The 26,633-nt window shown below is 41.7% G+C and overlaps 1 protein-coding gene across 1 annotated transcript in view; it reads right to left on the bottom strand.

The window, feature by feature from the left end:
* The window catches only part of LOC128652321 (repetitive organellar protein-like), a 294,662-nt gene that overhangs the window by 131,849 nt on the left and 136,180 nt on the right, over positions 1-26,633 (bottom strand). The window contains exon 11 of the mRNA XM_053705258.1: positions 12,950-13,021. Coding sequence (XP_053561233.1) covers positions 12,950-13,021 — 72 coding nt within the window. The remainder of the gene's footprint in view (positions 1-12,949; positions 13,022-26,633) is intronic.

The raw sequence follows: 26,633 nt of genomic DNA, 5'->3' as shown, positions 1-26,633 counted from the left end.
TTCTGTCGAGACGCCATGAGATCTATCTCTGGTTTGCCCCAACGTCGAAGTATTTGGGCAAAGACCTCCGGATGAAGTTCCCACTCCCCCGGATGAAAAGTCTGACGACTTAGGAAATCCGCCTCCCAGTTCTCCACTCCCGGGATGTGGATTGCTGACAGGTGGCAAGAGTGAGACTCTGCCCAGCGAATTATCTTTGATACTTCCATCATCGCTAGGGAGCTTCTTGTCCCTCCTTGATGGTTGATGTAAGCTACAGTCGTGATGTTGTCCGACTGAAACCTGATGAACCCCCGAGTTGTTAACTGGGGCCAAGCCAGAAGGGCATTGAGAACTGCTCTCAATTCCAGAATGTTTATTGGCAGGAGACTCTCCTCCTGAGTCCATGGTCCCTGAGCCTTCAGAGAATTCCAGACAGCGCCCCAACCTAGTAGGCTGGCGTCTGTTGTTACAATTGTCCAATCTGGCCTGCTGAATGGCATCCCCCTGGACAGATGTGGCTGAGAAAGCCACCATAGAAGAGAATTTCTGGTCTCTTTATCCAGATTCAGAGTAGGGGACAAATCTGAGTAATCCCCATTCCACTGACTTAGCATGCACAATTGCAGCGGTCTGAGATGTAGGCGTGCAAAGGGTACTATGTCCATTGCCGCTACCATTAAGCCGATCACCTCCATGCATTGAGCCACTGACGGGTGTTGAATGGTGTTGAATGGAATGAAGGACACGGCATGCATTTTGAAGCTTTGTTAACCTGTCTTCTGTCAGGTAGATCTTCATTTCTACAGAATCTATAAGAGTCCCCAAGAAGGGAACTCTTGTGAGTGGAAAAAGAGAACTCTTCTTTTCGTTCACCTTCCATCCATGCGACCTTAGAAATGCCAGTACTAACTCTGTATGAGACTTGGCAGTTTGAAAGCTTGAAGCTTGTATCAGAATGTCGTCTAGGTACGGAGCTACCGAAATTCCTCGCGGTCTTAGTACCGCCAGAAGAGCACCCAGAACCTTTGTGAAGATTCTTGGAGCCGTAGCCAATCCGAATGGAAGAGCTACAAACTGGTAATGCCTGTCTAGGAAGGCAAACCTTAGATACCGGTAATGATCCTTGTGAATCGGTATGTGAAGGTAAGCATCCTTTAAATCCACTGTGTACTGACCCTTTTGGATCATGGGTAGGATTGTCCGAATAGTTTCCATTTTGAACGATGGAACTCTTAGGAATTTGTTTAGGATCTTTAAATCCATGATTGGCCTGAAGGTTCCCTCTTTTTTGGGAACCACAAACAGATTTGAGTAAAACCCCTGTCCGTGTTCCGACCGCGGAACCGGATGGATCACTCCCATTAGTAAAAGATCTTGTACACAGCGTAGAAACGCCTCTTTCTTTATTTGGTTTGTTGACAACCTTGACAGATGAAATCTCCCTTTTGGGGGAGAGGATTTGAAGTCCAGAAGATATCCCTGAGATATGATCTCTAACGCCCAGGGATCCTGGACATCTCTTGCCCAAGCCTGGGCGAAGAGGGAAAGTCTGTCCCCCACTAGATCCGTTCCCGGATCGGGGGCCCTCAATTCATGCTGTCTTAGGGGCAGCAGCAGGTTTCCTGGCCTGCTTGCCCTTGTTCCAGGACTGGTTAGGTCTCCAGCCTTGTCTGTAGCGAGCAACAGCTCCTTCCTGTTTTGGTGCAGAGGAAGTTGATGCTGCTCCTGCCTTGAAATTACGAAAGGAACGAAAATTAGACTGTCTAGCCTTAGGTTTGGCTCTGTCTTGAGGCAGGGCATGGCCTTTACCTCCTGTAATGTCAGCGATAATTTCTTTCAACCCGGGCCCGAATAAGGTCTGCCCTTTGAAAGGTATGTTAAGTAATTTAGATTTAGAAGTAACGTCAGCTGACCAGGATTTTAGCCACAGTGCTCTGCGTGCCTGAATGGCGAATCCGGAATTCTTAGCCGTAAGTTTAGTTAAATGTACTACGGCATCCGAAATAAATGAATTAGCTAGCTTAAGTGTCTTAAGCTTGTTTGAAATCTCATCTATAGTTATTGAGTCAAGAGTCTCTTCCAGGGACTCGGACCAAAAAGCGGCCGCGGCCGTGACAGACGCAATACATGCAAGGGGTTGCAATATAAAACCTTGTTGAACAAACATTTTCTTAAGGTAACCCTCTAATTTTTTATCCATTGGATCTGAAAAGGCACAGCTATCCTCCACCGGGATAGTGGTACGCTTAGCCAGAGTAGAAACCGCTCCCTCCACCTTAGGGACCGTCTGCCATAAGTCCCGTGTGGTGGCGTCTATTGGAAACATTTTTCTAAACACAGGAGGGGGGGAAAAGGGTACACCGGGCCTATCCCATTCCTTAGTAATTATCTCTGTAAGCCTCTTAGGTATAGGAAATACGTCAGTACTCGCCGGTACCGCATAGTATCTATCCAGCCTACATAATTTCTCTGGGATTGCAACGGTGTTACAATCATTCAGAGCTGCTAATACCTCCCCTAACAGTACACGGAGGTTTTCGAGTTTAAACTTAAAATTAGAAATGTCTGAATCCATTCTATTGGGATCAGAACCGTCACCTGCAGATTGAAGCTCTCCGTCCTCATGTTCAGCATACTGTGACGCAGTATCAGACATGGCCCTATTATCAACAGCGCACTCTGTTCTCACCCCAGAGTGATCACGCTTACCTCTAAGTTCTGGTAATTTAGCCAAAACTTCAGTCATAACATTAGCCATATCCTGTAATGTGATTTGTAATGGCCGCCCTGATGTACTCGGCGCTACAATATCACGCACCTCCCGAGCGGGAGATGCAGGTACTGACACGTGAGGCGAGTTAGTCGGCATAACTCTCCCCTCGTTGTTTGGTGAATGATGTTCAATTTGTACAGATTGACTTTTATTTAAAGTAGCATCAATGCAATTAGTACATAAATTTCTATTGGGCTCCACTTTGGCTTTAGCACATATAGCACAGAGATATTCCTCTGAGTCAGACATGTTTAACACACTAGCAATTAAACTAGCAACTTGGAAATACTTTTCAAAGCAATTTACAAATAATATGAAAACGTACTGTGCCTTTAAGAAGCACAGAAAAAAAGTTATGACAGTTGAGAAATAATAAACTTGAGAAACTATAACATCAAATTCTTTCCGGTAAAAACACAATTTTAGCAAAGGATTGCCCCCATTAGCAATGGATAACTAACCCTGAATAGCAGAAAAAATGTACAGAAAATAAGCGTTTTTTATCACAGTCAGTCACAATCTCACAGCTCTGCTGTGAGTGATTACCTCCCTCAAATTAATTTTTGAAGACCCCTGAGCTCTGTAGAGACGAACCGGATCATGCAGGGAAGACAAGAGACTTTTGACTGAATTTTCTGATGCGTAGCAAAAGCGCCAAAATAGGCCCCTCCCCCTCACACACAACAGTGAGGGAGATCAGTAACTGTCTTAAATTAAATAAAACGACTGCCAAGTGGAAAAAACAGTGCCCAAAACATTTTTTCACCCAGTACCTCAGAAAATTAAACGATTTTACATGCCAGCAAAAACGTTTAACATCAAATAAATGAAATGTCATTAGAAAGCCTTTTGCTAGTCACTGCAAATTAGGCTAAAGTCTTATGCATACAGTATTATCCCAGTGAAGTGCCATTCCCCAGAATACTGAAGTGTAAATATACATACATGACAGCCTGATACCAGTTGCTACTACTGCATTTAAGGCTGAGCTTACATTATATCGGTATGGCAGAATTTTCTCAGTCAATTCCATTGTCAGAAAATAATATGCTGCTACATACCTCTTTGCAGGTTAACCTGCCCGCTGTCCCCTGATCTGAAGTTTACCTCACTCCTCAGATGGCCGAGAACAGCAATATGATCTTAACTACGCCGGCTAAAATCATACAAAAAACTCAGGTAGATTCTTCTTCAAATTCTACCAGAGAAGGAACAACACACTCACACGCTGTTATAAAATAACAAACTTTTGATTGAAGGTATAAAACTAAGTATAATCACCACAGTCCTATCACACATCCTATCTATTAGTTGGGTGCAAGAGAATGACTGGAGGTGACGTAGAGGGGAGGAGCTATATAGCAGCTCTGCTGGGTGATCCTCTTGCACTTCCTGTTGGGGAGGAGTTAATATCCCAGAAGTAATGATGACCCGTGGACTGACCACACTTAACAGGAGAAAGGTGCTTTTACTGGCACATCAAAAAAAGTAACGTTTTGGGGATCAATCACCCCTTCATCTGACCACTTGGTCTGATAAAGGGGTGATTGATGCCCGGAACTTAACTTTTTTGATGTGCCAGTAAAAGCACCTTTTTCACAAATCCAGTGAGGGCATGCTTTCTTCAATTCTATATATATACATATATATGTTATTATTTATTATCAATTATACTATGTCCTTGTTGGTTATGTTAATATTTCACATAAGAATAAATAGAACATATTCTGCTATATGAAAAATGTGAATTAGTCATATTTTCATGTCGGGTTAGTGCACTTGAGAATCTGAGATTGGCTATATGCGCAAGCAGAGTGTTAGGTTCCCCCCCATACTTACCCTATTTTTTGGTCCATTGACTTCTACGGGGGTATATGTTAACTTTTGCACGGTTTCAGGTCAGTGTGCAAGCAAAAACTTTTTACTTTTAACTTGTAATATGACCGCTACCCCACCCGCTCAAAATGCGGAGTTAGCGTGTGAACGGGAGCGTTAAAAATACCGCTCCACTTGTAATCGGGCCCAGAGTGTAATACATTTTTTAGCCATGTTAAAGGGACATGAAACCCACATTTTTTCTTTCATGATTCAGACAGAGCATACAATTTTAAACAACTTTCCAATTTCCTTCTATAATTTAATTTGCTTACTGCTCTTGTTATCCTTTGTTGAAAGGTTTATCTAGGTAAGCTCAGGAGCAGCAAAGAACCTAGGTTCTAGCTGCTGATTGGTGGCTGCATATATATACCGGTTGTCATACTAAGAGAATGAAACAAATTAGATAATAGAAGTAAAATAGAAAGTTGTTTAAGAGGGGCGGAGCCGGCCAAGGTAGAGAATGGCCGCACACCTGTAGAGCTCCAGCTTAACCGTCCTCCTAAATGGCAAAAAAGAAGCTTTTAATATCCTAAAACGGCCAAATAATGTAAGCGGACTGAAGGAGAATCAGAGCTAGGTGAAAAGGCACAGCCAAAAGGACATTTTTACACTAATTGCTACGCTGTCTGTGTGAGATCCCCCTGCACGCCTTACCGGGAGAGACGCCGAAAGAGCAGGCGGAGGTGTACTGCGTACACATACAACAGAGGAAGCCTCGAGCGGTACCTTAGCTCCAGGGGAGAGTGTGGAAAAGGTGCGGGTGCTTGGAAAAGTTTACCCTGTAGATGTATTGCACAAGTGGGGGCTGAAGCTCCGGAATGTGGGCCTCTGAGGGAACGAGCTCCGGGACGGACCTGGACAGGTGTGGGCGTTTACCTGCTGAGCCTTAAAGATTACAACCGGCATAGTCCGGAGAGGTGTAAAGGCAGCAGAATTCGAAGCAGGGACTGCAGCAGAGGAAATTGCCAAGGGTGGAGTACAGGGACACAGCCCGGAGCAGAGACAGAACATTGGATCTAACGTTGCACGGCGCCTGTACCTAATACCCGGCTAAGTATACAGACAGCCAGCTATAGAGCCATTTGAAAGGCTGTTTTTTTCTTTTTTATTATTTTTGGGGCCCGGGTGCCCTAGGAATAGCTGGTCGCATACCTTTCTGGCAGAAGTTTCAAAGATCATCAAAGGTGAGCCGGTGCACTGTGTAAGGGACGGCTATCACTGGAATAACAGAGGATCAGAGGCCCAGTCTCCTAAACAGAATGGGAGCAGAAAGGAGAAGGAAAGGTAAACGTTTGTCTGTTTTTCCCCTTTGTTGAAATTCTGTAACAATGTGGTACTAAAGGGCTGTTAACACGACAACTTGAGATATAAAGAGCAAGCACATGCATGAACTATAGGCCCTACACATAACTCAGTGTATTAGCCTAACAACCTAATCATAGCGGAGCTATCTCAACAGACTGGGAAGTTCTCTAGAATAAGGTAAAGAGAGTCTGTTGTTACACACCTAGCCCTAGGAGCGTGAAAAAGGGGAGAAAGAAAAAAAAAAAAAGGGGTTTACAATGACTACTAAGAAAACAGCTAAACAGGATAAAGGGGGTAAATCCCATACATCGCAAGCTCCAAAAGTAGACTCCTTCTTTAAAGCCACAGATACCTCCCTATTGAATCACTCTTCAGAGTATATGTCACCTAATAAACTCATTAACACTCCTGAACCCAATACACCCCTGCTGACTAAAGCAGACTTACAGGGTCTACCATCGAAAGCAGACATCCAAACTCTTTTGGAAGAAATAAGTCAGGTGAAACTTTGTATTAAAAATGAATTTTCTAACATTAAAAAGGATATTGGGGAGATTGGGAACAGAGTGGCCCTACTGGAAGAGGACAGAGAAGCTTGGGTGAATCACACAGACAGCATGGCACAACAGATCCACCAACAGGGAGAGGACATAATATTATTACAAAATCAGTTAGAAGATATGGAGAACAGGCAGAGGAGGTCAAACTTAAGAATAAGGGGGATATCAGAGGATATAATACCAGCTGACCTTGAAAAATACCTTTTACGTTTTCTTAATACCCTGACAAGGGATGAGGCTTACACAGATAAGACATTGGAACGGTGCCACAGAGCCTTAAAACCTAGGTTAAGGAAAGGAGACCCACCTAGAGACACGATAATCAAATTTGCACATTTCAAAGATAAAGAGGCTGTCACACAGGCAGCTAGATTACATCCAAACATTGTGTTTGAAGGCCAGCAAATCCAAATCTTTTCTGATATTAGTCCCAGGACTTTACAAAGAAGAAAAGAGTTAAAGTCCCTCACTCTACATTTTAGCAATCTGAAAATCCCATATAGATGGGGATTCCCCTTTGGCCTAAGGGCCACAGTGGATGGAAAGCACGCAACTTTACATTCGTTGCAGGACCTCAATTCTTTCTGTACTACTCTAGGTATTAATACACCAGTATTGGAAACATCAAATAACCAAGAGAAAAGGAAGGAGAGCTATTCGTTTAACCCTAGATCTGTTCAGGAAGGAAGGGGACATCAATGGATAAAAGTCCCGACTAGGAGAAAGCAACAGGAAAGGACTAACAATGATGCGGAGTTAATCTCTAATACTTGCTTAGAGACATTAGCAAATTCTAATACTTAAAGACTGTTGGTTCAAGATGAGAGTCTATGATCATAGCACTGGCTTAAGGTGTTAAAAAAACATAGAGATAGTTAGTATATTAAGACTAGAAATTACTCCTAACTGCTTTTTTTTTTTTTTTTTTTTTTTTTTCTCTTTATGAAGGAAAAAAAAAGAAAAGGAATTTTTTTTTTTTTTTTTTTTGTATTATTATTATATTTTATTTATTTTTATTTTTCTCTCTAAGAGATGGTTAAAATTTATGAGTCACTGTTAGTATAAAAGCTTTATGGTTATATGGTTATATAAGTAAGAGAGTGTGTTTTTTTTTTTTTTTTTTTTTTTACACTTAAGCACTTGAAGGTCACATCAAGAAAAAATGTAGATATGTGAAATTTTTTTTTTTTTTTTTTTTTACACTTAAGCACTTGAAGGTCACATCAAGGAAAAATGTAGATATGTGAAATTTTTTTTTTTTATTTTTTTTTTTTTTTTTTTTTTTACACTTAAGCACTTGAAGGTCACAACAAGAAAAAATGTAGATATGTGAATTTTTTATATTTTTTTTTTTTTTTTTTTTTTTTTTTTTTTACACTTAAGCACTTGAAGGTCACATCAAGAAAAAATGTAGATATGTGAATTTTTTTTTTTTTTACACTTAAGCACTTGAAGGTCACATCAAGGAAAAATGTAGATATGTGAAATTTTTTTTTTTTTTTTTTTTTTTTTTTTTTTACACTTAAGCACTTGAAGGTCACATCAAGAAAAAATGTAGATATGTGAATTTTTTATATTTTTTTTTTTACACTTAAGCACTTGAAGGTCACATCAAGAAAAAATGTAGATATGTGAATTTTTTTTTTTTTTTTTTTTTTTTTTTTCCTCCCACTTAAACACTGGAAGGTCACACTGAGTTTTTTTTTTTTTTTAATAACAATAATGCTTGTAATTTGGGTAAATTAAGATATTATTGCCATTTAGGGGGAAACAATCTGTCGGTTTAATTTTCCCTGTATTTGTGTTATTTGTAAGGTATGTATGGGGGTATTGTGTGTGGATGCGGGGATTTGTGGTCCCCTTTTTTTTTTTTCTCTTTTTCTCTTCTCGCTCTCCTTCTCCCCTTCCCTGGCCCCTGCCGCCTGGCCCCAACCTTTTTTTTTTGGGTCACTTATCACTCAGAAATTCTCTCTTAATAAAGTATGAAAATAGATAAAAAAAAGATTTGCCTATTATCACAAAATGCTAAGGGCCTTAATAATGCACAGAAAAGAAATAAGGCCCTACATAGTTTTCATAAAGAAAAGGGAGATATTATCTTTGTTCAAGAGTCTCATTTTAATAAAAATAAAGAACCTAAGTTCACAAACAACTATTATCCAACTATTTTTCAGAGCTCCAACAGAGTAAAGAAAAATGGGGTCTGTATCTTGTTCCACAAAGATTCTCCATTTCAACTTATTCAAATGGATAGGGACGAAGAGGGAAGGTATATCTGTTTGGTAGGTCTATTATATAATAGACCAGTTACACTGGTGAATATATATGCACCGAATAGAGGACAGAAATTATTCTTTAAGAGAGTATGTAATAGGATTTTGGATGTTCAAAAGGGTACTTTAATTATAGGGGGGGATTTTAATGTACCAATGGAGCCTGTAGAAGATTGTTCTAAAAAGAAAAGTAATATATCTAAACATATTATCAAAGCAGTCAAGACAAGTCTTCTCTCCCTATCTCTGCTGGATGTATGGAGGACGCTCCATCCAGCTACTAGAGATTATACATTTTACTCACCCCCACAAAAATCTTACTCACGTATTGACTATTTCTGGATGGATCAAAACAGCTATATTTTAGCTCAAGAGGCCAAAATACATAACATCACCTGGTCAGACCATTCTCTTATTTCCCTGAAACTAAACTGGCCCTCAAAACCAATAATCCCATATCAATGGCGCTTGGACGATAATCTCCTGAAAGATGTACAGATAAGACAATCTATTTTGAAATCTATCGAAACCTATTTTGAGACCAATTCTATAGATGATACTGCACCAAGCACATGGTGGGTCACACATAAGGCGGTAATTAGGGGAGAATTTATAAAACACAAATCCAGAATTAATAGACAAGCTAGAGAACATTATACACATTTACTAGACTCTCTCTCCAGGGCAGAAGATAAACATAAGAAGGATCCATATAACAAACAGTTATCAGAATCCCTTAAAGCAGAGCGAGAGAGTTTGAATGTTTTCCTGAATAAAGGCGTACAACGAAGAGCCCTACAACTTAAAAAGGTGTTCTTTAATGGGGGTAACAAAGCCGGGAGACTATTAGCACGAGCTGTAAAAAAAAAAGTTCTTCAAACTTACGTTTCTAATATTATAGACGGATCAGGTAACAGTAAGACAGGGAGCCAGGATATTGCTAAGGTTTTTCAAGATTATTACCAGCAATTATATAACTTGGGCCCACAAAATAAATCCAGACACTCTCAAATAGATAAAGATAACTATATCAATGGAATCCAGGTGCCTACTATATCAGAGTCTCAAAAAAAGATGTTAGATGAACCATTTAGCCTGCAAGAGATAATGCAGACTATTAAAAAATTTGCCCTAGGGAAAAGTCCAGGAATAGATGGATTTAGCTCAAACTATTATAAAACATATAATGAGACCCTGGCACCAAAACTTCTACTTTATTTTAACTCAATAAGCACAGAACCTCTGTTAGCAAAAGAGATGCTCGAAGCTAAGATAGTGGTATTGCATAAACCAGGAAAAGATCCTAAATTACCAGCCAGCTACAGGCCTATATCATTATTTAATAATGATGTTAAAATTTACGCTAAACTTATAGCAAATAGAATAAATAAAATTTTACCAGAAATCATTAATATAGATCAGGTCGGCTTTGTACCATGTAGAGAGGCAAGAGACAACACCATTAAAGCATTATACTTAATAAAATACGCAAAAATACATAAGATACCCCTGGTCATGCTATCGCTGGACGCAGAGAAGGCTTTTGACCGGCTAGACTGGTCCTTCCTGCGTACAACACTTAACAAATTTGGCTTTGGGGAGAAAATCATACAACGTATTTTTCATTTATATACCCTTCCATCGGCTATAGTAAAAATTAATGGTGTGCTCTCAGACTCTCTTACGATTACAAATGGTACAAGACAAGGATGCCCCCTGTCCCCCTTGTTGTTTATTCTCTCCATGGAAATTTTAGCAACTAGAATCCGGGCAGAGACAAGCATTAAGGGTATTAAAATAGGGGAGCAAGAATATAAGATCTCGTTGTACGCCGACGATGTGCTATTAACATTAACGGATCCGGCAAGGTCCATTAAAAACTTGGAAGAGATATTACAGGAATTTGGGAGACATTCAAACTTTCTCATCAATAAAAATAAATCAGAAGCTCTTAAGTATGCACTCCCAGTAAGAGATTATTATGAATGCAAATCAGGTAACTCATTTGTATGGAAAGAGTCGTCCTTAAAGTACCTGGGGGTCCAATTATCAACAGAAAAGGAACAGCTGTTTGTAGATAACTATGTGAATTTAATGTCTAAACTCCAAGCGGAGCTTGGATCTTGGAGGCAGAAAAGGATTTCTTGGCTGGGGCGAATACACTTAGTAAAAATGAATGTGCTTCCACGTATCCTATATATTTTTCAGACCATTCCCATTAATATCCCCCATACTTTCTGCACTAATCTTCAGAAAATCATCAATTCTTTCATCTGGAATCAAATTAAACCAAGAATCAAGGCCTCTATTCTGTATAGAGCAAGGAAAGAGGGGGGGCTAGGGGTACCAAATGTTAGGAATTATCATAGAGCAGTTATACTTCAAAGGATACTAGATTGGCATTTAAATAGCAAGAACAAAGCGTGGGTACAATTAGAGAATAATTTAATAACATCCCTCCCAATGAAAAAATTAATATGGTTGCCACCAGAAGGAAGACCTTTAAAAATCATGCAGTTCCCAATGATTAAGCATATTTTTATGAACTGGAGTAAAATCATAAAAGAATGCCCCTCTATCTCTACAACTCTCTCACCTCTACTCCCGATTACAAACAATTCGGAATTTCAGGGAGGGTTCACACCTAGCTTCTTAGGTCAACAAAACTTACACCAATCTTTACCGTTATGCCAATTTATAGATAAGGGGAAGCTTAAATCCAAACAAGAACTGGGGAAAATGGCAGATGGTACTTATGGAAACTGGCTAAAATATTTACAGTTACAGAATTTTGTTACACGACATCCAGACAAAGCAAACTTGACTAGGGAATTAACATTATTTGAAAAAACCTGTCATAACGAAATCTCAATTAGAAGTACAATTTCATTTAGCTATAAACTCCTTAACACTCCAGCAGAATTTATAAAACATAGTTATATGCAAAAATGGGAAGTAGAGACAGGGACTCAGCTGGAGGAGTCGGAATGGCGGTCCATCTGTGATAAGGTAGCTAGATCGTCATCCTCGTCTAATATCCAGGAGCTAAATTATAAGATACTTACTAGATGGTACCTTACTCCGGCTAGATTACATAGTATATACCCAAATGCTTCCAATTTTTGTTGGAGAGGATGCGGGGGGATCGGGAATATGCAACATATATGGTGGGATTGCCCTAGGGTGAAAAGTGTATGGGGAATAACTTCGGAATGCATCCAGCAGATTATTGGGATAGCGGACTTTCAATTGGATATCTTTACGGCCCTATTAAATAAACCCATTAAAGATATTTGTAAAATAAGAGCTAAACTTGTAACATTTGTATTAAATGGAACGAAATCCCTATTGGCCAGAAACTGGAAAAAAACAAATATCCCGGATAAAGAAATCTTACTTACTAGAATTAATGAATTATTAATACTGGAAGAATATACTTATCTAAAAACTAATAGAGAAGAGGTCTTTCAGAAAATCCGCTTCCATTGGGAAGAATTTAAATATAGGACCCTTCCATCTTAACCGGGTATATAAAAGTATCGGGATTGAGAGGGGTCAGGGGGGCGGAGGGGGGGAATTCCCTTTTCTTTTTTTTTTTTTTTTTTTTTGTGTGTGTATGTAGGGGTTGATGTTGTCTAGTATCTATTGTTAAAAGCACATATTGTTATAGTAAGAACACTTAAGGATTGTTATGGAATTTTTATGTATGTAATGTTTTTATGTTTACAATATAAAAAAAAAAAAAAAAAAAAAAAAAAAAAAAACAGAAAGCTAATTTACTTAACAGAAAAAAAAAAAAAAAAAAAAAAAAGAAAGTTGTTTAAAAATGTATTCGCTATCTGAATCATGAAATAACATTTTTGGGTTTCACATCTGTTTCATATGCTTTAGTTTCATTTTTTAACCATTCATTTAAGGTTTATCCACTCAGTGGCAGAGAGAGGTGCAATGCATTGCTGACCAATGCTACATGAGGTTCAGAATACTTATTTCTAAATAGTTTCTGCTATCAACAAAAATCACCCAACACAATGTTATAATTAATCTCATTACATTAGCTTGGCCGACTAACACAACATAACAGCATTCTGACAACTCTGTGTATACCCCTATAAATAAGGAAAATAAAAGCTAATTGTGCAGACCCGCTGTTATTTCTCACATTATTCAGTCCGTACCTGGTTTCTTTTTCAGCTGAAAGCTTTTCCTTTAACTCTTCGAGGTGACCTGAAAGCTGCTCCGTGCTAATTCTGAAGAAAGAACAACTCAGCTCTCATTATGGTGCTGGGAATACACTAAATAAATTGTGTGTAAGCTGTTCACATGTGGGACTACAAGGAGAAATAAATCCCTCAAAATTATACACACACATGTACATGCACACACTATATGTGTATATGCTCACAACCCCACAAATGTGCACGCTCACACCCTAACATGCATATGCCCACACCCACGTATATGTGTATATGCTCACAACCCCACAAATGTGCATGCTCACACCGAAACATGCGTATGTCCATACTCACATATATGTGCATGCTCACACCCAAATATGCGTATGCCCACACCCACACCCACACTCATACATATGTATATGATCACAACCCCACAAATGTGCATGCTCACACCCAAACATGCATATGCCCACACCCACGTATATGTATATATGCTCACAACCCCACAAATGTGCATGCTCACACCCAAACATGCGTATGTCCATACTCACATATATGTGCATGCTCACACCCAAACATGCGTATGCCCACACCCACACCCACACTCATACATATGTATATGATCACAACCCCACAAATGTGCATGCTCACACCCAAACATGCATATACCCATACCCACACATATCTACACAAACACACACATGTACATACCCACACTCACATATATGTATATGCTCACAACCCCACAAATGTGCATGCTCACAACCAAACATGCATATGCCCACACCCACGTATATGTGTATATGCTCACAACCCCACAAATGTGCATGCTCACACCCAAACATGCGTATGTCCATACTCACATATATGTGCATGCTCACACTCAAACATGCGTATGCCCACACCCACACCCACACCCACACTCATACATATGTATATGATCACAACCCCACAAATGTGCATGCTCACACCCAAACATGCATATACCCATACCCACACATATCTACACCCACAAACACACACATGTACATACCCACACTCACATATATGTATATGCTCACAACCCCACAAATGTGCATGCTCACACCCAAACATGCGTATGTCCATACTCACATATATGTGCATGCTCACACCCAAACATGCGTATGCCCACACCCACACTCATACATATGTATATGATCACAGCCCCACAAATGTGCATGCTCACACCCAAACATGCATATACCCATACCCACACATATCTACACCCACAAACACACACATGTGCATGTACACACCAAAACATGCATATACCTAAGTTCACACTCACATATATCTGAATGCCCACAAACAAATATACATGCATGAGTACACCAAAATATATGTGCATGCCCTCACTCACACTCACACATATGTGTATGATCACACACATACTCACATATACATATGTGCATGCCAACAGCCACACATATTTTCATACCCATACTAACTGTGACGTGAGTCACCAAGATCTGAGGGCCTGTTATGGAACATTCTTTGGGCTGGAGGTCCATGGGCTTAAGGATACCCAGAGACTGCATGGAAATGTGGAATGTTATATGCTGGACACCCCATGTACTTTCATAACTCTGTCTTATGTCCATGTCACCCTGTATCCATAAATACAGGATGGGAACAGGGTGTGAGTGCCCCTTGTGGGAGCAATTGTGACTCTATAAAACAAGTGGGCATAAAGGACTTAATAGTTAATAAGAGCTGTTATTATATTCTGTAATAAGATTTATTTTATTTACGTTTCTAATCTGATTGTGTCTCAGGAGTCTGTCTGGGTAAACTGATTGTGTTCCTGTGTGATTATGTTAACTAGACTGCCCAACATCAGATTGTCTGAGCAAACGTTCTTCCCCAGTTAATTAACTTGATATGTTAATCTGTTTTACCTGTGAATAGACAATTGTTAGAGGTTTGATGTATTGTTCATATGTTTGCTTCACTGTTTAACCAATTCCCTATGTAACCTGAAGCACTGTAAATCTGGAATGCCAGGGTGTATAAATCTGTGTGCTGCTTTCAAATAAAGTGTTCATTTTTGTGTTCAGAAAACTGAGTGTTACCTCATATCTGTTCTCCTCCATAACTTTAGACTGCGGTCAAAGGGAGATACCAGGAGCTATTGCTCTGTTTAAAGGGATGTCCAGGACAAGGGAAGTGTTCTGACGGAGGTACTCATTTGGGGTACCAGTCGGTCCGTCACACTAACAAATAATCATGCCTACACTCACACATAAGCATGCCTACACTCACACATAAGCATGGCTACACTCACACATAAACATGCCTACACTCACACATAAACATGCCTACAATCACACATAAGCATGCCTACACTCACACATAAGCATGCCTACACTCACACATAAACATGCCTACACTCACACATAAACATGCCTACACTCACACATAAGCATGCCTACACTCACACATAAGCATGCCTACACTCACACATAAGCATGCCTACACTCACACATAAACATGCCTACACTCACACATAAGCATGCCTACACTCACACATAAACATGCCTACAATCACACATAAGCATGCCTACACTCACACATAAGCATGCCTACACTCACACATAAGCATGTCTACACTCACACATAAGCATGTCTACACTCACACATAAGCATGCCTACACTCACACATAAGCATGCTTACACTCACACATAAACATGCCTACACTCACACATAAGCATGCCTACACTCACACATAAACATGCCTACACTCACACATAAGCATGCCTACACTCACACATAAGCATGCCTTCACTCACACATAAACATGCCTACACTCACACATAAGCATGCCTACACTCACACATAAGCATGCCTACACTCACACATAAGCATGTCTACACTCACACATAAGCATGCCTACACTCACACATAAGCATGCCTACCCTCACACATAAACATGCCTACACTCACACATAAGCATGCCTACACTCACACATAAGCATGCCTACACTCACACATAAGCATGCCTACACTCACACATAAGCATGCCTACACTCACACATAAGCATGCCTACACTCACACATAAACATGCCTACACTCACAGATAAGCATGCCTACACTCACACATAAGCATGCCTACACTCACACATAAGCATGCTTACCCTCACACGTAAGCATGCCTACCCTCACACTGAAGCTCTGTAAATCTGGAATGCCAAGGTGTATAAATCTGTGTGCTGCTTTCAAATAAAGTGTTCATTTTTGTGTTCAGAAAACTGAGTGTTACCTCAGATCTGTTCTCCTCCATAACTTTAGACTGCGGTCAAAGGGAGATACCAGGAGCTATTGCTCTGTTTAAAGGGATGTCCAGGACAAGGGAAGTGTTCTGACGGAGGTACTCATTTGGGGTACCAGTCGGTCCGTCACACTAACAAATAATCATGCCTACACTCACACATAAGCATGCCTAGACTCACACATAAGCATGCCTACACTCACACATAAACATGCCTACACTCACACATAAACATGCCTACAATCACACATAAGCATGCCTACACTCACACATAAGCATGCCTACACTCACACATAAACATGCCTACACTCACACATAAACATGCCTACACTCACACATAAGCATGCCTACACTCACACATAAGCATGCCTACACTCACACATAAACATGCCTACACTCACACATAAGCATGCCTACACTCACACATAAACATGCCTACAATCACACATAAGCATGCCTACACTCACACATAAGCATGCCTACACTCACACATAAGCATGTCTACACTCACACATAAGCATGCCTACACTCACACATAAGCATGCCTACACTCACACATAAGCATGCTTACACTCACACATAAACATGCCTACACTCACACATAAGCATGCCTACACTCACACATAAACATGCCTACACTCACACATAAGCATGCCTACACTCACACATAAGCATGCCTACACTCACACATAAACATGCCTACACTCACACATAAACATGCCTACACTCACACATAAGCATGCCTACACTCACACATAAGCATGCCTACACTCACACATAAGCATGTCTACACTCACACATAAGCATGCCTACACTCACACATAAGCATGCCTACCCTCACACATAAGCATGCCTACCCTCACACATAAGCATGCCTACACTCACACATAAGCATGCCTACACTCACACATAAGCATGCCTACACTCACACATAAGCATGCCTACCCTCACACATAAGCATGCCTACACTCACACATAAGCATGCCTACACTCACACATAAGCATGCCTACACTCACACATAAGCATGCCTACACTCACACATAAGCATGCCTACACTCACACATAAGCATGCATACACTCACACATAAACATGCCTACACTCACACATAAACATGCCTACACTCACAGATAAGCATGCCTACACTCACACATAAGCATGCCTACACTCACACATAAGCATGCCTACACTCACACATAAACATGCCTACACTCACACATAAGCATGCCTACACTCACACATAAACATGCCTACACTCACACATAAGCATGCCTACACTAACATATAAGCATGCCTACACTCACACATAAGCATGTCTACACTCACACATAAGCATGCCTACACTCACACATAAGCATGCCTACACTCACACATAAGCATGACTACACTCACACATAAGCATGCCTACACTCACACATAAGCATGCTTACACTCACACATAAACATGCCTACACTCACACATAAGCATGCTTACCCTCACACGTAAGCATGCCTACCCTCACACATAAGCATGCCTACACTCACACATAAGAATGCCTACACTCACACATAAGCATGCTTACCCTCACACGTAAGCATGCCTACCCTCACACATAAGCATGACTACACTCACACATAAGCATGCTTACACTCACACATAAACATGCCTACACTCACACATAAGCATGCCTACACTCACACATAAGCATGCTTACCCTCACACATAAGCATGCCTACCCTCACACATAAGCATGTCTACACTCACACATAAGCATGCCTACCCTCACACATAAGCATGCCTACCCTCACACATAAGCATGCCTACACTCACACATAAGCATGCTTACACTCACACATACACATGCCTACACTCACACATAAGCATGCCTACACTCACACATAAGCATGCCTACACTCACACATAAGCATGCTTACACTCACACATACACATGCCTACACTCACACATAAGCATGCCTACACTCACACATAAACATGCCTACACTCACACATAAGCATGCCTACACTCACACATAAGCATGCCTACTCTCACACATAAGCATGCCTACACTCACACATAAACATACCTACACTCACACATAAGCATGCCTACACTCACACATAAGCATGCCTACACTCACACATAAGCATGCCTACACTCACACATAAGCATGCTTACCCTCACACATAAACATACCTACACTCACACATAAGCATGCTTACCCTCACACATAAACATACCTACACTCACACATAAGCATGCCTACACTCACACATAAATATACCTACATTCACACATAAGCATGCCTACACTCACACATAAGCATGCCTACACTCACACATAAACATACCTACACTCATACATAAGCATGCCTACACTCACACATAAGCATGCCTACACTCACACATAAGCATGCCTACACTCACACATAAGCATGCCTACCGTAACATAAGCATGCCTACACTCACACATAAGCATGCCTACACTCACACATAAGCATGTCTACACTCACACATAAGCATGACTACACTCACACATAAACATGACTACACTCACACAAAAGCATGCCTACACTCACACATAAGCATGCCTACACTCACACATAAGCATGTCTACACTCACACATAAGCATGACTACACTCACACATAAGCATGACTACATTCACACATAAGCATGCCTACACTCACACATAAACATGCCTACACTCACACATAAGCAAGACTACACTCACACATAAGCATGTCTACACTCACACATAAGCATGCCTACACTCACACATAAGCATGCCTACACTCACACATAAGCATGCCTACACTCACACATAAGCATGCCTACACTCACACATAAGCATGCCTACACTCACATATAAACATGCCTACCCTCACACATCAACATGCCTACACTCACACATAAGCATGCCTACCCTCACACATAAGCATGCCTACCCTCACACATAAGCATGTCTACACTCACACATAAGCATGCTTACACTCACACATAAGCATGCCTACACTCACGCAAAAGCATGCCTACACTCACGCAAAAGCATGCCTACACTCACACATAAGCATGCCTACACTCACACATAAGCATGCCTACACTCACACATAAGCATGCCTACACTCACACATAAGCATGCCTACCCTCACACATAAGCATGCCTACCCTCACACATAAGCATGCCTACCCTCACACATAAGCATGACTACACTCACACATAAGCATGACTACACTCACACATCAACATGCCTACACTCACACATAAGCATGCCTACACTCACACATAAGCATGCCTACCCTCACACATAAGCATGCCTACACTCACACATAAGCATGCCTACCCTCACACATAAGCATGCTTACACTCACACATAAGCATGCCTACACTCACACATAAGCATGCCTACACTCACACATAAGCATGTCTACACTCACACATAAGCATGCTTACACTCACACATAAGCATGCCTACACTCACGCAAAAGCATGCCTACCCTCACACATAAGCATGCCTACACTCACACATAAGCATGTCTACACTCACACATAAGCATGCCTACACTCACGCAAAAGCATGCCTACACTCACACATAAGCATGCCTACACTCACACATAAGCATGTCTACACTCACACATAAGCATGCCTACACTCACACATAAGCATGCCTACACTCACACATAAGCATGCCTACACTCACACATAAGCATGCCTACCCTCACACATAAGCATGTCTACACTCACACATAAGCATGCCTACCCTCACACATAAGCATGCCTACAGTCACGCAAAAGCATGCCTACACTCACACATAAGCATGCCTACCCTCACACATAAGCATGCTTACACTCACACATAAGCATGCCTACACTCACACATAAGCATGCCTACACTCACACATAAGCATGCCTACACTCACACATAAACATGCCTACACTCACACATAAGCATGCCTATCCTCACACATAAGCATGCCTACCCTCACACATAAGCATGTCTACACTCACACATAAGCATGCTTACACTCACGCAAAAGCATGCCTACACTCACACATAAGCATGCCTACCCTCACACATAAGCATGTCTACACTCACACATAAGCATGTCTACACTCACACATAAGCATGCCTACCCTCACACATAAGCATGCCTACACTCACACATAAGCATGCCTACACTCACACATAAGCATGCCTACACTCACACATAAGCATGCCTACAGTCACACATAAGCATGCTTACACTCACACATAAGCATGCCTACACTCACACATAAGCATGCCTACACTCACGCAAAAGCATGCCTACACTCACACATAAGCATGCCTACACTCACACATAAGCATGCCTACCCTCACACATAAGCATGCCTACCCTCACACATAAGCATGCTTACACTCACACATAAGCATGCCTACACTCACACATAAGCATGTCTACACTCACACATAAGCATGCCTACACTCACACATAAACATGCCTACCCCCACACATAAGCATGCCTACCCTCACACATAAGCATGTCTACACTCACACATAAGCATGCTTACACTCACACATAAGCATGCCTACACTCACGCAAAAGCATGCCTACACTCACGCATAAGCATGCCTACACTCACACATAAGCATGTCTACACTCACACATAAGCATGCCTACACTCACACATAAGCATGCCTACCCTCACACATAAGCATGCTTACACTCACACATAAGCATGCCTACACTCACACATAAGCATGCCTACACTCACACATAAGCATGTCTACACTCACACATAAGCATGCTTACACTCACACATAAGCATGCCTACACTCACACATAAGCATGCCTACACTCACACATAAGCATGCCTACCCTCACACATAAGCATGTCTACACTCACACATAAGCATGCTTACACTCACACATAAGCATGCTTACACTCACACATAAGCATGCCTACACTCACGCAAAAGCATGCCTACACTCACACATAAGCATGCCTACACTCACACATAAACATGCCTAAATTTACACATAAGCATGCCTACACTCACACATAAACATGCCTACAATCACATATAAGCATGCCTACACTCACACATAAGCATGTCTACACTCACACATAAGCATGCCTACACTCACACATAAGAATGCCTACACTCACACATAAGCATGCCTACACTCACACATAAACATGCCTACACTCACACATAAGCATGACTACACTCACACATAAGCATGCCTACACTCACACATAAGCATGATTACACTCACACATAAGCATGCCTACACTCACACATAAGCATGCTTACCCTCACACATAAGCATGCCTACCCTCACACATAAGCATGTCTACACTCACACATAAGCATGCCTACCCTCACACATAAGCATGCTTACCCTCACACGTAAGCATGCCTACCCTCACACATAAGCATGACTACACTCACACATAAGCATGCTTACACTCACACATAAACATGCCTACACTCACACATAAGCATGCCTACACTCACACATAAGCATGCTTACCCTCACACATAAGCATGCCTACCCTCACACATAAGCATGTCTACACTCACACATAAGCATGCCTACCCTCACACATAAGCATGCCTACACTCACACATAAGCATGCCTACACTCACACATAAGCATGACTACACTCACACATAAGCATGCCTACACTCACACATAAGCATGCCTACACTCACACATAAGCATGACTACACTCACACATAAGCATGCCTACACTCACACATAAGCATGCTTACACTCACACATAAACATGCCTACACTCACACGTAAGCATGCCTACCCTCACACATAAGCATGCCTACACTCACACATAAGAATGCCTACACTCACACATAAGCATGCTTACCCTCACACGTAAGCATGCCTACCCTCACACATAAGCATGACTACACTCACACATAAGCATGCTTACACTCACACATAAACATGCCTACACTCACACATAAGCATGCCTACACTCACACATAAGCATGCTTACCCTCACACATAAGCATGCCTACCCTCACACATAAGCATGTCTACACTCACACATAAGCATGCCTACCCTCACACATAAGCATGCCTACCCTCACACATAAGCATGCCTACACTCACACATAAGCATGCTTACACTCACACATACACATGCCTACACTCACACATAAGCATGCCTACACTCACACATAAGCATGCCTACACTCACACATAAGCATGCTTACACTCACACATACACATGCCTACACTCACACATAAGCATGCCTACACTCACACATAAACATGCCTACACTCACACATAAGCATGCCTACACTCACACATAAGCATGCCTACTCTCACACATAAGCATGCCTACACTCACACATAAACATACCTACACTCACACATAAGCATGCCTATACTCACACATAAGCATGCCTACACTCACACATAAGCATGCCTACACTCACACATAAGCATGCTTACCCTCACACATAAACATACCTACACTCACACATAAGCATGCCTACACTCACACATAAATATACCTACATTCACACATAAGCATGCCTACACTCACACATAAGCATGCCTACACTCACACATAAACATACCTACACTCATACATAAGCATGCCTACACTCACACATAAGCATGCCTACACTCACACATAAGCATGCCTACACTCACACATAAGCATGCCTACCGTAACATAAGCATGCCTACACTCACACATAAGCATGCCTACACTCACACATAAGCATGTCTACACTCACACATAAGCATGACTACACTCACACATAAACATGACTACACTCACACAAAAGCATGCCTACACTCACACATAAGCATGCCTACACTCACACATAAGCATGTCTACACTCACACATAAGCATGACTACACTCACACATAAGCATGACTACATTCACACATAAGCATGCCTACACTCACACATAAACATGCCTACACTCACACATAAGCAAGACTACACTCACACATAAGCATGTCTACACTCACACATAAGCATGCCTACACTCACACATAAGCATGCCTACACTCACACATAAGCATGCCTACACTCACACATAAGCATGCCTACACTCACACATAAACATGCCTACCCTCACACATCAACATGCCTACACTCACACATAAGCATGCCTACCCTCACACATAAGCATGCCTACACTCACACATAAGCATGCCTACACTCACGCAAAAGCATGCCTACACTCACACATAAGCATGCCTACACTCCCGCAAAAGCATGCCTACACTCACGCAAAAGCATGCCTACACTCACACATAAGCATGCCTACACTCACACATAAGCATGCCTACACTCACACATAAGCATGCCTACACTCACACATAAGCATGCCTACCCTCACACATAAGCATGCCTACCCTCACACATAAGCATGCCTACCCTCACACATAAGCATGACTACACTCACACATAAGCATGACTACACTCACACATCAACATGCCTACACTCACACATAAGCATGCCTACACTCACACATAAGCATGCCTACCCTCACACATAAGCATGCCTACACTCACACATAAGCATGCCTACCCTCACACATAAGCATGCTTACACTCACACATAAGCATGCCTACACTCACACATAAGCATGCCTACACTCACACATAAGCATGTCTACACTCACGCAAAAGCATGCCTACCCTCACACATAAGCATGCCTACACTCACACATAAGCATGTCTACACTCACACATAAGCATGCCTACACTCACGCAAAAGCATGCCTACACTCACACATAAGCATGCCTACACTCACACATAAACATGTCTACACTCACACATAAGCATGCCTACACTCACACATAAGCATAACTACACTCACACATAAACATACCTACACTCACACATAAGCATGCCTACACTCACACATAAGCATGCCTACACTCACACATAAGCATGCCTACACTCACACATAAGCATGCTTACCCTCACACATAAACATACCTACACTCACACATAAGCATGCCTACACTCACACATAAATATACCTACATTCACACATAAGCATGCCTACACTCACACATAAACATACCTACACTCACACATAAACATACCTACACTCATACATAAGCATGCCTACACTCACAAATAAGCATGCCTACACTCACACATAAGCATGCCTACACTCACACATAAGCATGCCTACCCTAACATAAGCATGCCTACACTCACACATAAGCATGCCTACACTCACACATAAGCATGTCTACACTCACACATAAGCATGACTACACTCACACATAAACATGACTACACTCACACAAAAGCATGCCTACACTCACACATAAGCATGACTACACTCACATATAAGCATGTCTACACTCACACATAAGCATGACTACACTCACACATAAGCATGCCTACACTCACACATAAACATGCCTACACTCACACATAAGCAAGACTACACTCACACATAAGCATGCCTACCCTCACACATAAGCATGCTTACACTCACACATAAGCATGCCTACACTCACACATAAGCATGCTTACACTCACACATAAGCATGCCTACACTCACGCAAAAGCATGCCTACACTCACACATAAGCATGCCTACACTCACACATAAGCATGCCTACACTCACACATAAGCATGCCTACCCTCACACATAAGCATGCCTACCCTCACACATAAGCATGCTTACACTCACACATAAGCATGCCTACACTCACACATAAGCATGTCTACACTCACACATAAGCATGCCTACCCTCACACATAAGCATGCTTACACTCACACATAAGCATGCCTACACTCACACATAAGCATGCTTACACTCACACATAAGCATGCCTACACTCACGCAAAAGCATGCCTACACTCACACATAAGCATGCCTACACTCACACATAAGCATGCCTACACTCACACATAAGCATGCCTACCCTCACACATAAGCATGCCTACACTCACACATAAGCATGCCTACACTCACACATAAGCATGCCTACACTCACACATAAGCATGCCTACACTCACACATAAGCATGCCTACACTCACGCAAAAGCATGCCTACACTCACACATAAGCATGCCTACACTCACACATAAGCATGCCTACACTCACACATAAGCATGCCTACCCTCACACATAAGCATGCCTACCCTCACACATAAGCATACCTACACTCACACATAAACATGCCTACCCTCACACATCAACATGCCTACACTCACACATAAGCATGCCTACCCTCACACATAAGCATGCCTACACTCACACATAAGCATGCCTAGACTCACACATAAGCATGCTTACACTCACACATAAGCATGCCTACACTCACGCAAAAGCATGCCTACACTCACACATAAGCATGCCTACACTCACACATAAGCATGCCTACACTCACACATAAGCATGCCTACCCTCACACATAAGCATGCCTACCCTCACACATAAGCATGCCTACCCTCACACATAAGCATGACTACACTCACACATAAGCATGACTACACTCACACATCAACATGCCTACACTCACACATAAGCATGCCTACCCTCACACATAAGCATGCCTACACTCACACATAAGCATGCCTACCCTCACACATAAGCATGCTTACACTCACACATAAGCATGCCAACACTCACACATAAGCATGCCTACACTCACACATAAGCATGTCTACACTCACACATAAGCATGCTTACACTCACACATAAGCATGCCTACACTCACGCAAAAGCATGCCTACCCTCACACATAAGCATGCCTACACTCACACATAAGCATGTCTACACTCACACATAAGCATGCCTACACTCACGCAAAAGCATGCCTACACTCACACATAAGCATGCCTACACTGACACATAAGCATGTCTACACTCACACATAAGCATGCCTACACTCACACATAAGCATGCCTACACTCACACATAAGCATGCCTACACTCACACATAAGCATGCCTACCCTCACACATAAGCATGTCTACACTCACACATAAGCATGCCTACCCTCACACATAAGCATGCCTACACTCACGCAAAAGCATGCCTACACTCACACATAAGCATGCCTACCCTCACACATAAGCATGCTTACACTCACACATAAGCATGCCTACACTCACACATAAGCATGCCTACACTCACACATAAGCATGTCTACACTCACACATAAACATGCCTACACTCACACATAAGCATGCCTACACTCACACATAAACATGCCTACACTCACACATAAGCATGCCTACCCTCACACATAAGCATGCCTACACTCACACATAAGCATGCCTATCCTCACACATAAGAATGCCTACCCTCACACATAAGCATGTCTACACTCACACATAAGCATGCTTACACTCACACATAAGCATGCCTACACTCACGCAAAAGCATGCCTACACTCACACATAAGCAT

The sequence above is a fragment of the Bombina bombina genome, chromosome 1, assembly GCF_027579735.1.
Source record: "Bombina bombina isolate aBomBom1 chromosome 1, aBomBom1.pri, whole genome shotgun sequence".
Lineage (NCBI taxonomy): Eukaryota > Metazoa > Chordata > Amphibia > Anura > Bombinatoridae > Bombina > Bombina bombina.
The sequence above is the reverse complement of the archived record's forward strand: the minus strand, read 5'-3'. Positions and strand labels throughout refer to the sequence as shown.